The sequence below is a fragment of the Phyllobates terribilis genome, unplaced genomic scaffold, assembly GCF_046119375.1.
Source record: "Phyllobates terribilis strain yellow unplaced genomic scaffold, ASM4611937v1 Scaffold_12__6_contigs__length_324123572, whole genome shotgun sequence".
NCBI lineage: Eukaryota > Metazoa > Chordata > Amphibia > Anura > Dendrobatidae > Phyllobates > Phyllobates terribilis.
This window is the reverse complement of record NW_027362772.1, coordinates 178930736-178946139: the sequence shown is the minus strand read 5'-3', so window position 1 is coordinate 178946139 and position 15404 is coordinate 178930736. Positions and strand designations below refer to the sequence as shown.

Here is a 15404-nt window from a genome sequence, read left to right as displayed (position 1 = left end):
TCCACCGATGCCGACAAGTGAGAACGGAGTGAGCAGGACACCGGGGGCCATCGGAGGGTAAGTATACATTATATTTTTTTATTTTTACCACTCTCTCGGGTCACACTATATAAATCCATGCTGTTTGCATGGATTTATATAGTGTGACTTAGTTGTCACAAGCACTTTCCAAGTGATGCTAATCGCTTGTAAAGCGCTTGTCAATCCGCATGCGGAAATGTCAGTGATAACGCTCCATTTCCGCATGTCCCTGGCAGGAAAACGCATGTACAATCCGCATGTGTTTTTTTCTGCCAGGGAGATGCAGAAACGCTCAGGAAAAAATCCTGAGCATTTCTGCATCGCGGCCACATAGCCTTAGAGACAGCGGAAAGATAATCACTGGTATTTTGTAATAATGCAGGGGTGATGTCTGGAGAAGAGGTGTATAATTGGGTGTCATCAGCATAGAGATGGTACTGAAAACCAAATCTGCCTTTTGTTTGTTCAATAGGAGCAGTGCAAACGCAGAAAAGAAGGGGGCCTAGGACTGATCCTTGAGGAACCCCGACAATAAGGGGAAGGGGAGAGGAAGAGGAGCCAGCAAAAGACACAGAGAAGGAGCGGTCAGAGAGATAGGAGGAGAACCAGGAGAGAACAGTGTCCTTGAGGCCAATAGAGCAGAGCATAGTGAGCAGGAACTGGTGATCCACAGTGTCAAATGCTGCAGAGAGATCCAGGGAATCAGCAGGGAGTAGTGACCATTAGATTTAGCTGTTAGTAGATCATTAGAGACTTTGGTGAGGGCAGTTTCAGTAGAAAGTGAAGAACAGAAACCAGATTATAGAGAGTCAAGAAGAGAATAATCTGAGATATAGAGGATTAGACAGGAGTGGACCAAGCGTTCCAGGAGTTTAGAGATAAAGGGAAGATTAGAGACCGGTCTGTAGTTAGCGGCAGAGTTCTGGTCAAGGGATGTTTTTTTAATTAATGGATGTATGCTGGCGTGTTTAAAAGAGGAGGGAAAGATTCCAGATGAGAGTGAGAGGTTGAATATTTTAGTTAGGTGAGGGGTGACAGCTGGAGAAAGGGATTTAAGGAGATGTGAGGGAATAGGGTCACTGGTGCAGGTAGTAGGGCGAGAGGAAGCAAGGAGCCTGGTCACTTCTTCTTCTTCCGTGACTGGTTTGAAGTCAGAAAGTGAGCAAGATGAACTGTGGGAGGGAGGAGCATGCATAACATTTGGGGATTGTAAAAAAATTTCCTGTCGGATATGGTCAATTTTTTCTTTGAAGTAATTGGCTAGATCATCAGTGCTGAGGTAGGTGGTCGGGGCCTGTGCTGTTTGATTAAGGAGAGAGTGAAAAGTTTTGAAGAGGAGTTTAGGATTATTGGACAGTGAGATGATGAGGTTGTTAAAGTAGGTTTGTTTGGAGAGGTGAAGGGCGGAGTTATAGATTTTAAGCATAAATTTTTAATGTAGGAAATCTTCGGACAGATTAGATTCTCTCCACAGCCTTTCGGCACACCTAGAGCACCGCTGGAGAAAACGTGTTTGAAGTGTGTGCCCGGGTTGTCGCCGTCATTGCCGAGTTTTTCTCTGTGTAGGAGGTACGGCTTCATCCAGGGCGCATTGCAATGTTTCGTTATAAAGCTTCAGTGCAGAGTCAGGACATGAGAGGGAGGAGATCGGGGCCAATGATGATTGCAACGTTTCCAGAAATTTCTGGGTGTTAACGGTGAATGTATTTCTATAGGTGTGGAAAGTGGGGGTGTCTTGAGCAGGGAGACAGTGGCAGGACCTGCGGTGACGTCATTTAGTCAGCTGATGGTCATGCGACCATCAGCTGACCAGCTGACTAAATGACGTCACCGCAGGTCCTGTCAGTACTCCACGGACCGCCGGGATGAGACTGGGGGCCACCGCAGAGGTGAGAATAAGGTTTTTTTTTTTCTTTTTACTTTTTAATTCTTTTTATTTACACTAGATGCACCATTTGAAGCAGAAATCTCGTCATAAGTTGGTCACACAATATAAATCCATGCCAGTTGTATGGATTTATATTGTGTGACCAACTTGTCAAGCCCTTTTCCAAGTGATGCTCAAAATCGCTTGGAAAACTGCTTGAAAAAAAAGCATGCATAAACACATGTAAAAACTCTTGAAAAACGCTGAAAAAACGCACGTAAAATCCGCATGCTTTTTTTCTGCCAAGGAGATGCAGAAATGCTCAGGAAATTTCTACTTCAAATCTGCATCATGGGCACATACCCTTAGTGATTTATTCCAGATTCAAGGCACACTTACCCAGCATGGCTATAAAGCTTTCTGCAATGACCTGCCATTTCATCTGGTTAGTACTTAATGGCACCATCATTTGCGTTACAGCAGAACAAAAAACACACATAGAGGCTATGTAAGGGCTTTGTGACCAAGAAAAGGAGGAATAGAGTGCTGCGTCAGCTGACATGGCCTCCACAGTCACCCGATCTCAACCTATTTGAGATGGCTTGGGATGAGTTGAGTAAAGGGTTGGGTGGTGAGGAGATCAAGGAGGGGTGTGACTAGAGACCTCACCAAATCCGATCTTGGATGTACGGCGGCTTGACGACTCCGTAATCCGAGGAGAGACGTGGGAGGCGGGACGAGGTGCTACTCCGGGAGTGACCCCTGGTGGATGGCAGCTGACCCCCAAAGGACAGGAGGCAGACACGGCCAGGGATGGTAGAGTTGGCATGCACGGCTGATGGACAGGCAGGTGGGCACGGCTGATAGACATGCAGATATATAGGAATACAAGCACTGGGACCTGAGAACTAGCAAGAGTGTTATGAACAAACTTACAACGTTGCTCAGGTACCTCCATGTTGGAGGAAGTGCATTAAATAGTATGTGTCATCCAGCAATTGGTGTCAAGATGTCAGCTTTTCCTTACAAAGAAAAACATTGAAGCCTGGCTATGTTTTGCCAAAACCTACATCAAGTCTGCCAAAAGCAAGTGGAGAAAACATGTTATAGTCTAATGAGACCAAGGCTGAACATTTTGCCTATAATTCCAAAAGATATGTTTGGCACAAAGCCAATACTGCATCCCCAAAAGAACACCATACCCACAGTTAAGCATGATGGAAGCAGCATTATACTTTGGGGCTGTTGTTCTACAATTGGAACTGGGGCTTTACTCAAAGTGGACGGGAATTATGAACAGTTGCAACTATCAGTCAATTTTGCAACAAAACCTTCAGGCTTCTGTTAAAAAGCTCAATATGAAGAGAAACTTTACCTTTCAACATGCCAACGACCCTAAGCATACCTCCAAATCAACAAAAGAATTGCTGCACCAGAAGAATGTCAAAGTTTTGGCATGGCCAAGCCAGAGCCCAGACCGGAGTTCAATGGAAAATCGGTGGGTGACCTGAAGAGGGCGTTTTACAAAGGAGATGTCCTCGTAATCTGACAGATTTAGAGCACTACTGTAAGGAAAAGTGGGAAAAGATTGGCAATTCTAGATGTGCCATGCAGATAGACTCCTAACCACAAAGATTAGATGGATGCTGTCAGTAATTCAAAGGATACTTCTACAAAGTTTTCATTTAAAGGTGTGCATATTTATGCAACCACATTATTTTAGCTCTTTATTTTCCTTTTCCAACTAAAGAGATTTATGCTTATTTTGCAATAGATTTGTACAGATTATTGGTGACATTAAAGGTGGAAATTGTAATAAGTATGTGTTAATTGACGTTTTTTGTCATTCCACCTATCAGAAAATTTGGTTGCAGATACATGACCCGGTAATTGCATCTTCTGTGTTGAACAGAGGCACAGGTTTAGCAGTATCAAGTGGTGGCACATAGCTTGCAAGACATTTTTATTTTAATTTATTTTATTTTACTCATTTACCGTATTTCAGTCTAATGGCATACATGACCAAGCTTCTCCATTTCAGCTGCCTTTCTACTGTCCACAGCCCACCTTTGTGCAGTATTTGTGCCATGGCCTGGCAAGCCTAGTCTTTTTTCTCTAACACTTTGAGATCTCACTTACACAGACCAAAAGCAAAGTTGAAGCAACATGTATCATTACACATTACATTATAAGAGTGCCCGTACACATTTGTGTGATTTGTGCAGTGCAGCATTTTTCTAATACAATTGTAAAGACTCAGATTCCTATTTTATTTAGTACAGACCACTTTTCTGTCTGCGCCAAACACAGACTTCCCAACTGCCTGTTGTGACCACCAGGTGGCGATCTGATCTCTGTTGCTATAGTTCAGATGGCTATATGAGAAATTGCTCATATTTCATCCCCCAAAAAAAACAAATGATGGATATTTTTTAAAATCTGTATATCTGTCATTGACATCTGTATGATTTCCATTTCTAACAATCAAATAATAAAAGGCTCAAATACTGTTTCATTGTAATCTTTGGATCCTATGGTAGAGCCTCGTTAAAAAACCCCAGAAGAGACTAATAAATGCTGCACTCAATCTGTGTGGAAAAACTCTAATTTCAACTAGTCCTGGACAAGATCTAATCATTTATGCTGCTGGTTGTAATTGTAATAAGTATGTGTTAAAGGGAATCTGTCATCAGGCTTTTACCACCTAATCTAAGATGAGCACAGCATAATGTAGAGACAGAGACCCTGATTCCAGTGATGTGTCACTTATTTGGCTGCTTGCTATAGGTTTGATAAAATCATTGTTTTATCAGCAGGAGATTATCATCTATAATACTAATGGCTTGTGAAAGCCTTTCGGCTCCATGGCGTAGTTGTGACTTCTTCATCTCCATTTTGATAGCTGTGCTCCTCTTTTCGGGTTCATGATACATACAGGTGCTTCTCACAAAATTAGAATATCATCAAAAAGTTAATTTATTTCAGTTCTTCAATACAAAAAGTGAAACTCATATTATATAGAGTCATTACAAACAGAGTGATCTATTTCATGTGTTTATTTCTGTTAATGTTGATGATTATGGCTTACAGCCAATGGAAACACAAAAGTCATTATCTCAGTAAATTAGAATACTTTATAGCAACAGGTTGAAATGGAGGCGATCAGCCTGTGGCACTGCTGAGGTGTTATGGAAGCCCAGGTTGCTTTGATAGCAGCCTTCAGCTCGTCTGCATTGTTGGGTCTGGTGTCTCATCTTCCTCTTGACAATACCCCATAGATTCTCTATAATAGATTCTCTATGGGGTTTAAGGTCAGGCGAGTTTGCTGCCAATCAAGCACAGTGATACTGTTGTTTTTATACCAGGTAGAGGTACTTTTGGCAGTGTGGACAGGGGCCAAGTCCTGCTGTAGAATGACATTTCCATCTCCAAAAAGCTTGTCAGCAGAGGGAAGCATGAAGTACTCTAAAATTTCCTGGTAGACAGCTGCGCTGAGTTTGGTCTTGATAAAACACAGTGGACCTACACCAGCAGATGACATGGCTCCCCAAACCATCAATGATTGTGGAAACTTCACACTAGACCTCAAGCAGCTTGGATTGTGGCCTCTCCACTCTTCCTCCAGACTCTGTAACCTTGATTTCCAATTGAAAATTGGAACTCTGGGACCTTGTGGAGTGTGTCAATGACTGCCTTCTGGACATCTATCAAGTCAGCAGTCTTCCCCATGATTGTGGAGCCTACTGAAACAGACTAAGGGACCTTTGTAAACACTTAGGAAGCCTTTGCAGGTGTTTTTGTTAATTATTCAAATTTACTGAGATAATGACTTCTGTGTTTTCATTGGCTGTAAGCCATAATCATCAACATTAACAGAAATAAACACTTGAAATAGATCACTCTGTTTGTAATGACTCTATATAATATGTGAGTTTCACTTTTTACATTGAAGGACTGAAATAAATTAACTTTTTGATGATATTCTAATTTAGTGAGATTCACCTGTATATTCTTGCTGCCTTGTGACATTTTTGCATTAGAATACCTGCAACTTCAATAATGACCAGCAGGGGGCGAACTGCTGCTTACAGATATCATGTCCCATTCTAAGAATTTGGTTCAATGCTAGTTCACATACCATGCGCATAACCTGCCAAGAAAACGCTTAAAGGAGTTATTCCCTTTCAGAAAACTTTATGCCATATGATGAATTAGTTATTCCAAACAAATCAAGTATTACTTACCCTTAATGGGTCCAGTACCGCTCTCCACTGTTTCCCCAGTCTCTGTTATTTGTCTGCAGCTGTGACTTCACGTTGACAGTACACTACAACTACAACCAATCAGTGAACTCAGTCGCTTGGCCCATGTAGACAGCATGAGCCGCTGAGCTCATTGATTGGCTGCAGCAATGTTGATGTGACATCAGCGCTGCAGTCAAACAAAGCTAGACCCAGGGATGGATAATAATACTTGTTTTGTTGTTTTTATAACTAACTCATGGTATGGCATATAGTTTTCTGAAAGGGGACAACCTCTTTAAGCAATTCATGGACACAGATCCATTTTTCTGCATATAGCTACATAGATTTGTCATTTCGAACTGTCAGAAAGTTAGAAGGTTACCACTCAGGATTTGGAGTGGGCATCATATTGGATAATCTGTAATGTTTTGAGAGTCCATGAGAAATAAGCAAATATTATGTTGTTGTTTTTTCAGCTCATAAAGAAAGTTATCCAGTTGGGCGACACTTCCTGCCTCCTCCCTATTATGGACATTTTCAAGGAAGATGACCGTAAATTAATGCAGAATCACTGTCACTCTAAGGCTATGGCGATTCTGCATAGCCAACAAGACACCTATCTGAAGGAAGCCATCGCCTACTTGTCATTTGCGATTATTGCATCAGGTAAAGAAAAATTATTATTTGCTGTCAAATTAATTTTTAGTGTCATGAAAAAAACAACAACTCTAAAACAGAATCTGCCACCAGGTTTTTGCTCCCCCGTCTGAGAGCTGCATGAAATAGGAGCAGAGACCCTGATTCCAGTGACTTGTCACTTACTGGGCTGCTTGCTGCAATTTTTATAAAATCACTATTTCATCTGCTGCAGATCTATCAGTTCTTTGAATGCTGAGCTTTGTATAATCCTGCTCACACCTATTATTAGGAGCTTTCTGTGTGTACTGTGCATAGGCAGAAAGCTGCCAGTCAGTGATGAGGGCGGGGGTTATACAGAGCTCATGAATATGGAGGACTACATGGCAGCTGATTTACCAGTCCTCTAGTGATAATTTCCTGCTGATACAACTGGGATTTTATCAAAACTACAGCAAATAGCCCAGAAAGTGACACATTACTGGACTCAGGATCTACTGTATATCTCTATATTATGCTGCTCTTAGATTAGAGAGCACAATCCTAGAGACATATTCCCTTTAAAAGAGGGAGGGTCTGGTTTATAAAACTGTGATATAAATCTGTCTTATAAGGGGTCTGCCATTCAAGACCTTCATTATTTAGTCACAATGGAGAGGGTTCCAAAGAGCATCTGTCATTTTGCAGGACTTATCTTGTCTGTCTCTTACGTGGATAGCAGAAACATTTCAGTAAGAACATTGTAATACTTCTAGTGATGAGCGAGCATGCTCGCCACTGCTCGGTACTCGCCCGAGCATCTCCGTACTCGAGATGCTCGGAGCTCGCCGAGTACTTTCAAGATGCTCGGGCGGGAGCTTGGGTCCCCGTCCTGCATGTTTGGCGCTATTTAGAGCACCAATCATGCAGGGATTGTCTGCCACTCACTGTAATGCCACAGCCATGGTGGTTGTGGCATTACAGTGATTGCCCAAATCAATGGGAACAGTGCTCACAGTGAAACATGAAAAGCCGGCAATTCAGCAGCGGCATACATCGGTACCCGACAACTTAGATCAGAAAGAATAGAGCATCACACATAGATTAGATAGATAGAAACATGTCAGTCACATATATAATAAGTACAGTGACAGTGTTGGTTACTGTACTTGTTATTTAGTGTTAAAATAAAGGATTTATTAAAAAAAAAATAATAGTGTTTTCATGCACCCGTCTCTTTAAAAAAGCCGGCCGGCAATTCATCAGCAGCATACATCGGTACCCGACAATTTAGAACAGAAAGAATAGAGCATCACACTTAGATTAGATAGACAGAAACATGTCAGTCACATATATAATAAGTACAATGATAGTGTTGGTTACTGTACTTGTCATTTAGTGTTAAAATAAAGGATTTATTAAAAAAATTGGCGTAACGTTCCCCGTAATTTTAGTCTCTAGCGGAGGTTAAGCAGACGGCTGGGGCAGATGTTTGAATCCTGGGAAGGGGGTAATACCCATGGAGCTTCCCAGGCTACTAATATCAGCCCCCAGCTGAATACCTAGCCTTTACCAGCTATTAAAATGGGAGACCCCCCAAAAAAGTGACATGGGGTCCCCCCTATTTTAATATCTAGCAAAGGCTAGGCAGACAGCTGGGGGCTGATATTAATAGCCCAGGAAGGGTGCCATGAATATTGGCCCCCTCCCAGGCTAGAAACACCAGCCGTCAGCCGCCCCAGAAATGGCGCATCCATCTGGCACTTAGCCTCGTTCTTCCCACTGCTCTGTAGCGGTGGCAGTGGGGTAATAGGGCTGGGGTTGATGTCAGCTTATAATGCCAGCTGACATCAAGCCCAGGTTAGTAATGGAGAGGCGTCTATAAGGCACCCCCATTACTAACCCCATAGTCAAAGTTAAAAAAAACCACAAACACCCAGAATAAAGTCCTTTAATTTAAATAAACACACAATTCTTTAATGTTCTAAATTAAACCATACTTACCATCACGCCCATTCCAGCTGAAGCCAATTTCTTCTGCAATAAAAGTAAAATAATAAAGCAACCTCATCCTTACCTTTCCATGGTTCCCAGGACGGCTCCAGCTCTGCTACATTCACATGACAGACTGGATCGCAGCCGAAAGCTGCCATCCAACTTGCCATACTTCAGACACTGAGAAGCGCAGGCATGCTTGCGCTCCTCAGTGTCTGGCTGTGACGGCATCCAGATGAACCGAGTTCATGTCCAATGAACTCAGCTCACCTCAAGCACGTCACTGACAGCGTGGGAGAATTCTCCTGCGCTCAGCGCTTGAGCAGGAGAATTCTCCCACACTGGGATGGCATTGAGATGACAGGGTGGATCGCAGCTGAGTGCTGCCATCCAGCTTGCCATCCTTCATAGACACTGCAGAGCGCAGTGTCCTATGGATGCGCCATTTCTGGGGCGGCTGACGGCTGGTGTTTCTAGCCTGGGAGGGGTCCAATATTCATGGCACCCTTCCTGGGCTATTAAGATCAGCTCCCAGCTGTCTGCCTAGCCTTTGCTAGCTATTAAAATAGGGGTGACCCCACGTCATTTTTTTTGGGTCCCCCATTTTAATAGCTAGTAAAGGCTAGGTATTCAGCTGGGGGCTGATATTAGTAGCCTGGGAAGGTCCGTGGGTATTACCCCCTTCACAGGCTTCAAACATCTGCCCCAGCTGTCTGCTTAACCTCCGCTAGAGACTAAAATTACGGGGAACCCCACGCCAATTTTTTTTTTTAATAAATCCTTTATTTTAACACTAAATGACAAGTACAGTAATCAACACTATCACTGTACTTATTATATATGTGACTGACATGTTTCTATCTATCTAATCTATGTGTGATGCTCTATTCTTTCTGTTCTAAATTGTCTGGTACCGGTGTTTGCCGCTGATGAATTGCCGTTTTTTTTAAAGAGACTGGTGCATGAACATCGGAGGGCACTAGTGTGTGCCAATTGCACTGCTATGTTTTTCATGCACCCTCCTATATACCCTGCCTGCCTATATATTCTGCCTGCCTGACGTTTAATTGTGCACCGTTCCCATCGATTTGGTCAATTTTTGACCTTCTGCAAACCGCCGGGGGGGGGGACCGCCAGAAAAATGCTCGAATTTCCCATAGACTTAGATTGGGCTCGTTGCTCGGGTCGAGCACCCAAGTATTCCAATGTGCTCGACCCGAGCTTCGAGCACCCGAGCATTTTAGTGCTTGCTCATCACTAAATACTTCTTTTCTCCTGTGGTTGTGCTGTAGGGAAACTGAACAGCTTATTGCCGATTCCATTATACATTAAAGGTGTTGTCTGGTCTAAAATGATAAGTCTGTAGTCACTCTGTGTGACTGCAGACTTTTGAATCCTCCCAGCACACAGAATGTGCGCTGCGAGGATTTGTCATTGTCTGCACCGGGAACAGTGGTCAGGTGTGTGATATGCATACTCCTGGAAATAGCCCATCAAGTGGGTGAGACCTCGCTCACTACAAGTGTATTGATGAGGCCTCGCCCACTAGACATCCACGCCCACTAGACATCCCCAACCCATCCCCACACTTGTATGGAGCGAGGCTGCGCCCACTAGACAGGTTCTGCCCGGAAATATGCATATCGCATACCTGACTGCTGTTCCCAGGGCAGACAATGGTGAATCCTTGCAGCGCACAGTGCTGGGAGGATTCAACAGTCTGCAGGCACACAGAGTGACTGTAGACTTTTCATTTTACACCGGACGACCCACTTTAATCTAAATCACTGGAGATAGAGTGGGATGAGTCAGAGGTGTCGTCGCAAAATTTTATAGGGGTGCAAATATTTTAAGGGGTGCACAGCACCATATTCATTCATTACTAAGAGCTATTTTTCCATTTGTACACACTTTTTATAATGTTGAAAAGAGTTAGGGTTAGGTCTAAGGCTAAGGTTAGAATAACTTTGATTTTAAAATGTTGTTTTGGATTTCAGCAAGTAGCAAAAAACATACTAGAGTGTCAAAGAGCAAATTATAATTACATTGTATTTTCGTAAAATCAAATTCATGTGCTCGAGGAAAAGAGGCTCAATAGTGGTTTAGTAGAAGGAAATCTGGGAGATTTAATTGTCCACAGGTTAAGGGGCACAAAATTGTTGCTTTGCCCCGGAGCATTGGTAACCTCTAGTGTTGAGTGAGCATGCTCGACACTGCTCGGTACTCGCCCGAGCATCACAGTGCTCGGGATTTTCGGCGAGCACCGAGCATTTCTGGGTTACTCGGGCGGGAGCTCGGGTCTCCGCCCTGCATGTTTGGCGCTCTTTACGGAGCCAATGAACATGCAGGGATTGCCAGCCAGTCACTGTAATGCTGCAGCCATGTTGGTTGTGGGTATTACAGTGATTGGCTGGCTGCACAGCGTCGCCTCGAGTATTTAAAACCGGGCGCTGCCATCTTGGACACAGTCGCTCCGGATCAGACGTTGTAGGGAGAGTGCTGCTGAGTTAGGGAGAGATTTATACTGCGAAATAGGTAGTGTAGGGTCTCTAAAGCCTGAAAAATCAAACAAACAGTCCTTCTCAGGACTAATATCCATCCCAAATATCAGGCAGGCCGGCAGGCTGTATAGGAGACACAGTGGTTATACTAGCAAACGCTGCATTACAGTCCTGTGTGCTGCTTTTCAAATTGCTAGACTTAGCCCCATGTCTCAGGGGCCAGGAAAATTCCTTTTTTTTTCTTCATCTAAATTCTCTTTTTTTTTTTCCTCAGTCAGACTGTACAAATACCCGTCTTATTAACCTTTTGGTATTCCCCCCCCCCCCCTTCCCAAAAAAAATAATAATTCTGTGTGTCTGTTACTGTTAAGACACAAATATATCTGTTTAAAAGAGTCTGGTGTAGGCCAGATAACTAGAACTGTGGTTTTGCAGTTCCACGCTTCAAATCTCTGTATTATCCACTTTTTTGCCTTTTTTGCATAAAAAAAACCATTTTGAGTGTCTCGCTGACTGTTCAGACACAAATATATCTGTTTAAAAGATTCTGGTGTAGGCCAGATAACTAGAACTGTGGTTTTCCTCTTCCACGGTTCAAATCTCCTTTTTATTACCTTTTTGCCATTCATAGTGCGAGTGTAAGCTATTTTACTTCATTTACAATGGGCAAGGCGCGTGGCAAGGGACGTGGAACTGGAAGTTCTGGTGATGGTGCGTGCAGAGGACGGGGCCGTGGCCAAGGTGAAAATGTGCCACAACCATCAGCCACATCTTCTCGCTCCCAGTTCTTGACCGAATTACTAGGGAAGCACACAACAGCACCACTGTTGCGAACTGATCAGTGTGAACAGGTTATTAATTGGATAGCAGATACTACTTCCAGTCACCTGGGCACCACCACCTCCAGTCAGTCTTCCACACGGTCAAGTGTTAGTAGCCGTGAGTCTCGACTGCATACTCCTCCTCACCCTGATGCTCCTTCCTCCCACCATGCCGAGTGTCGTCAGACAGCAACTGATCCCACAATTGGACACTCTGAAGAGCTGTAAACTGGTCCATTTCTATATTTGGGCCCCTCGCCTGCTCCGCTTGAAGTGGTGGAAGAGGAGATCCCATGTAGCGATGGCCAAATATTTGAACAGCCACGGCCACAGGAATGCGACGCTGGCAATTTGTCACAAGAGGTGAACGATGATGAGATCCAATTGCCACGAAGTGAGGAGGAGGATTGTGGTGTGCAAGTGGAAGAGGAGGAGGTGGTGAATGATCTAGTAACTGACCCAACGTGGCAGGAGGACACGCAGAGCGAGGCCAGCAGCACACAGGGGGAGGGAGGCAGAGTAACCCAACAGGCAGGAAGAAGCAGTGTGGTGGCCGCAGACAGAAGGCGGGCAACAGTTCCCCGTAACACCAACACGAGGGACGTTGCCAATACAACCGGTAGGTCTTCCAGAATTTGGAATTTTTTTAAAGACTCTGCTGATAACCCCAAAAAGGCCATTTGTACCACCTGCCAGGCCAGCATCAGCAGGGGTGACAAAACTACCAGCCTGACCACCACCAGCATGATCAGGCACATGTCAGCAAAGCACCCGACTTTGTGTGGCGAACCCCAGGGTCCACGACCAGTGTCAGCGGGTGTCACCACTGCTTCTTCCACTGTTGTGCGTGTAAGAGAACCCCCTGTTGTGCGTGCAAGGCAATCCCCTCTCCATACTGCATGCAAAGATGCCCCATCCTCTCAGTCTTCCCTTGTTATGGCAGTTTCTCAAGAAACAGCATCAACGTCCACGTCCCACCGCAGCGTTCAATTGTCCATATCCTAGACCTTTGAACGAAAGCACAAATTCGCAGCCAACGCCCCACAGGCCACAGTCCTAAATTTGCACATTTCACGACTGCTTGCGTTGGAAATGCCGCCTTTTAGGCTGGTGGAGATGGAATCCTTCTGCAACCTTATGGCGGTGGCCGTCCCTCGGTACTCAGTCCCCAGCCGACACTATTTTGCCCGGTGTGCCATCCCCACACTACACAAGCACGTGTCCCAAAACATGTGCTGTGCCCTCAACAACGCAGTTACTGGGAGAGTTCACCTGACAACGGACACGTGGACAAGTGCTTGTGGCCAGGGACGGTACATCTCCCTGACGCCACACTGGGTAAGCATAGTGGAAGCCGGGACTCAGTCGGACCTTGGGAAGGAACACATCCTACCCACGTCGAGGATTGCGGGCCCTATGTCAATCAGAGTTGCCCCCACAGAGTAAAGCTCCTGCACATCATCTTCAGCCTCCATCTCAGATATCACCACATCAGTTACAAGCTGGAAGCATTGCAGTACTGCCTCCGCCAAGCGGCAACAGGCTGTGCTGAAACTCATAAGCTTAGGTGATAAACCTCACACTGCTTGTGAGTTGTGGACAGCTGTGAAAGAGCAGGCAGATCTGTGGCTGAGAGCGCTGAACCTACATCCAGGCATGGTCGTGTGTGACAATGGTTGTAACCTGGTGGCGGCTCTGAGGCGAGGCGAGATCACACACGTACCATGCCTGGCTCATGTGCTTAACCTTGTGGTTCAGCGGTTTCTTAAATCATACCCCAAGTTGCCAGATCTGCTCGTCAAAGTACGCCGCCTGTCAGCTCATTTTCGGACGTCAGCTACAGCTTCCGCCGCCCTTGCTGTGTTGCAGCAGCGTTTGCAGCTTCCGGCACACCGACTGGTGTGTGATGTCCCCACACGTTGGAACTCTACCTTCCACATGTTGCAAAGGATTTGTGAGCAGAAGAGAGCAGTTGTGGAGTACCAGCTGCAACAAGGCCGTCGATATTCAGGTCAGACTCCACACATAAGACCTCAGGAGTGGACCTGGATGTCTGACATATGTACCATCTTGACAAACTTTGAGGAGTCCACCAAGATGGTGAGTGGCGATGACACCATCATTAGCGTCAGCATCCCACTTGTCTGTCTTTTGCAACGCTCTCTGCAGAGAATTAAAGAGGAGGCTTTGCAGCCAGAGTATGATGAGATGGATCAAGAAGCCATAGCGGGCGATTACACACAGCCCAGCCTCATCTCATCCCAACGTGCATTGGGGGACAATGAGGGAGAGGAGGAGGAGGAAGAACAGGAGCTGGTATCATGCGCTGTAGACGATAGTACCTGTACAACTGTCATACCGTCGGTTCAGCGTGGGTGGCCTGAGGACAGGGGGGAGGAGGAGGAGAGCATGGTCAGTCGTCATCTTGGTGAGGACACAGAAGTCTTGCCCATTACCAGTCTGGCACGCATGGCTGACTTTGTTACGCTGCCTTAACCGTGACCCTCGCGTTGTCAAAATGTTGGGTGACAGTCATTACTGGTTGGTGACACTTTTAGACGCCCACTACAAGGAGAACTTTCACTCTCTTATTCCTGAGGTGGAGAGGTCTACAAAAATGGAGCAGTACCATAAGGCCCTTGCTGCAGAACTGTTAAAAAAGTTCCCATCTGAGCACGATAGATGCAGAGGTCACAGTTCGTTGCCCAACCAAGGCGTACAGGCGAGAGAGACGCAACTCCAATCCAGCAGAGGCAGGGGAACAATGTCAAAGTTCTGGGACAGTTTTCTGAGACCCGCCCAGCTTACAGGCCCTGAGGCGCGGGGTACTCTCACAAGGAGTGCAAAGTTTCAAAAGATGGTGAGGGAGTACCTTGCCGACCGTACCAGCGTCCTCCGGGATTCCTCTGTGCCTTTTAATTATTGGGTATCCAAGCTGGACACTTGGAATGAACTCGCTCTGTACGCCTTAGAGGTCCTGGACTGCTCTGCCGCTAGCGTGTTATTGGAGCGTGTTGTTAGTGCCGCTGGGGGAATTATAACTGATAAGCGCACTCGCCTGTCAACTGACAATGCTGAAAAGCTGACCCTTATCAAAATGAACAAGGGCTGGATTGGGCCAGACTTCTCATCACCACCAAATGACAGCAGAGTAACATAAAGTCAAATCCACTGTGTTATTTCGGGAGGTGTATTCACATGCACCGCTTCACACCCACACATGGGTATATGCTTCCTCATTTCGGCTGTTTTTTGCTCTTCTCTAGAGATGAGCGTTGTTCGATTCGAACTGTTCGCCAATCTCAAATTCGAGCTGTTTTGGGCGGTGTTCGAGACGTTC

The 15404-nt window shown here is 45.3% G+C and overlaps 1 protein-coding gene across 1 annotated transcript in view; it reads left to right on the top strand.

The window, feature by feature from the left end:
• The window catches only part of TTC34 (tetratricopeptide repeat domain 34), a 175135-nt gene that overhangs the window by 29420 nt on the left and 130311 nt on the right, over positions 1 to 15404 (top strand). The window contains exon 4 of the mRNA XM_073656488.1: positions 6609 to 6798. Within this exon, the coding sequence (XP_073512589.1) occupies positions 6609 to 6798 (190 nt within the window). The remainder of the gene's footprint in view (positions 1 to 6608; positions 6799 to 15404) is intronic.